At 39.1% G+C, this 2,752-nt stretch overlaps 1 protein-coding gene across 1 annotated transcript; it reads left to right on the forward strand.

The window, feature by feature from the left end:
* Positions 1 to 971: 971 nt before the first annotated feature.
* LOC118724068 (transcription factor BTF3-like) lies at positions 972 to 1,745 on the forward strand. Its single transcript, XM_036446966.2, has one exon. The coding sequence runs from the start codon at positions 1,021 to 1,023 to the stop codon at positions 1,507 to 1,509; it is 489 nt and encodes a 162-aa protein (XP_036302859.1). The 5' UTR covers positions 972 to 1,020; the 3' UTR covers positions 1,510 to 1,745.
* The last annotated feature ends 1,007 nt before the right edge of the window (positions 1,746 to 2,752 follow it).

A 2,752-nucleotide genomic window follows, 5' to 3' on the forward strand; every position in this document is an offset into this window, starting at 1 on the left:
AGCCCTCTTGGGTAATTTCTTCGATTGCATCCCACAGATATTTTAATCTTGTCATCCTTGTTCAAGGCCCAGTAGTGTCTCCCAATTGGTCCTTAAATTCAGTAATAGTGTCTTCACCTTCTGCTAACTGCTCAGCCCATCTTTTCAATATAATTTTTATTATAACTTAATATTAACACTCTGGATTGTCAAATTAATTTGCTTCTTACTTCTGAAAGACAATTACAGAGTGTTTTTGAAAAGATCATCTAATTCACTTCCTTTGTTAAAGATAATTAGAGGCTGAGATGGGCTGAAAGATGACTAGTTACTCACAGAACTGGACTTAGGCCCAGGTCAACTTATTCTCAACTTAGTTATCTTTCTCCATGAATGTGTGCTTCCTAACTTTCATTTTCATCTTTGCGAACAATCAAAAATGTTGCTGCTTCAAAACTCAGCTCCTCTAGAACCTTTGCCCTTTAACTCCAGGTGACTCTCACCTGCCTTCATCTCATGACAAAATCTCTCCTCAGACCCCAGCAACCCTTCCTCCTGTTTGCACACATGAACTAATTCAAGTCAAATTAACATCACTTTGGGTTTATTTCACTTCCTAATAATATTATGTGCATTTTAGTTCTCTAATCATGAACTCCTTGAGTTTTTCTCATCATTACCCCTCCCACCCCAACACCTTCTATCCTTATGCTAAACATAGATGATTTTCACCCAGCGAGTAGTTCACTATCTATTGACAGAACAGAAGAAGGGGAGGGAGCAGACTGCCTGAACATGTTTATATCCTACTAGAGGCCCAGTGCACAGATTTGTGCACCTGTTGGGTCCCTCTGCCTGTCTGTGGAGATGAGGCCATAACAGTTGGACTGTTGCTTAAGATATATATATCTTAAAACACACAGAATTCTCTCTGTTGTTGTTGTGCCTTTAAAACTACTTGTGGATTCTCAGCTGGCCTGCCCTAGACCCCCTGAGCGTCAGCCCTAGTCCCCAGCACAGCCCCGTTTCCTCTCCAACAAGATGAAAGAAACTATTGTGAACCAAGAGAAACTCGCCAAACTGCAGGCACAAGTATGCATTGGTGGGAAAGGAACTGCTCGTAGAAAGAAGAAGGTTCACAGAACAGCTACAGCACATGATAAAAAACTTCAGTTCTCCTTAAAAAAGTTGGGGGTAAACAATATCTCTGGTATTGAAGAAGTAAATATGTTTACAAACCAAGGAACAGTGATCCACTTTAACAACCCTAAAGTTCAGGCATCTCTGGCAGCGAACACTTTCACCATTACCGGCCATGCTGAGACAAAGCAGCTGACAGAAATGCTACCCAGCATCTTAAACCAGCTTGGTGCAGACAGTCTGACTAGTTTAAGGAGACTGGCTGAAGCTCTGCCCAAACAATCTGTGGATGGAAAAGCACCACTTGCTACTGGAGAGGATGATGATGATGATGAAGTTCCAGATCTTGTGGAGAATTTTGATGAGGCTTCCAAGAATGAAGCAAACTGAATTAAGTCAACTTCTGAAGAAGATAAACTTGAAGAAGTTTCTGGGAGCTGCTATTTTATATTATGACTGCTTTTTCAAATTTTGTTTATGAATCTGATAAAATCTAGATCTCTAATATTTTTTAGCCCAATGCCCCTGGACATTGCAGCTCTTTTCAGTTTTTGCTTATACATAAATAATTTTTTTGCAGCTAATTAAGCTGAAGAAGCTTGGGAATAAAGTTTAAAACAGGTTAAGAAAGAAAAAAATAAAGTAAAATAAAACTACCTGTGGTAGGCCAAATATATTCTATGTCAACTTTTCTTGACCATGGAGAGGTGACCTGGTTGAAAAGTATATTGCAAGTAAATTGTTACTAAGGTAGTAGTAATTATAGTATTGCCTTTTGGAAAAAATTTACATTTTTTTAAAGTGGAGAAAGTTCAAAGTTATTCCTGTAATACCACTCTTACCACTTATGTTCTTGTACTATTGGAAAGGGTAGAGTTACAGCTTGAGAATAGCCACTGTCTTTTAAGTAACCTTGCATAACTCTGCTCTGCTATATCGTACATTAATTTCTAGTCCATCTCACTTCCCATATTTCTTCCTTCTCAGGGAGATGTAGTATGTCAAGAACAGTTCAGATCCTGAGATTCTACCATGTTTGCAAGCTACCAACTTAGCCTGCCTCAATTTCATAGAGGCTAGTAGAAAACACAAGACCCTTGGGTCAGAGACAAAGAACAGTTTATTGCTTATACCAATAGCAGTAGCCAAAGTATTAGCATGTATCTCACTTCCCAAAGTCCAGTTTCCACAGTGTGACGCAACAAGAGCTAACTGACACCTGTAGGTTATATTTGTTGCTAGCATAGCCCAAGAAACCTACCCTGCCCAAACTTTGCCTCAAGGAAGACATTATCAGACAAAAACATCCTTGCAAAAATAGTCCAAACAAAAGACCATTAATACCTCTACTCATAAGACACTAGACATGAAGAAGCAGGACAGAGCCATCGAGCATCATCTGTTAACAGAGCTCATTGTGACATTTGTACCAAATACATGGCTCCTATTCAGGTCAGTGCCATGAAAATGGCTCTGATAATCTACAAAGGCCACAAGGAAGGTGGTATGGCCATATAAAGAACAGGACTCTGGGTAAGTCTTTGCAAATATAGAAAAGGAGGCAAGTGGTATCTTGTTCAGCTAAAAGGCAAAAGAAAGATATTGGTATGTATAGAGTCTTTTTTTTTTTACC

This window comes from Pipistrellus kuhlii, unplaced genomic scaffold, assembly GCF_014108245.1.
Source record: "Pipistrellus kuhlii isolate mPipKuh1 unplaced genomic scaffold, mPipKuh1.p scaffold_m20_p_2, whole genome shotgun sequence".
Classification (NCBI taxonomy): Eukaryota; Metazoa; Chordata; class Mammalia; order Chiroptera; family Vespertilionidae; genus Pipistrellus; species Pipistrellus kuhlii.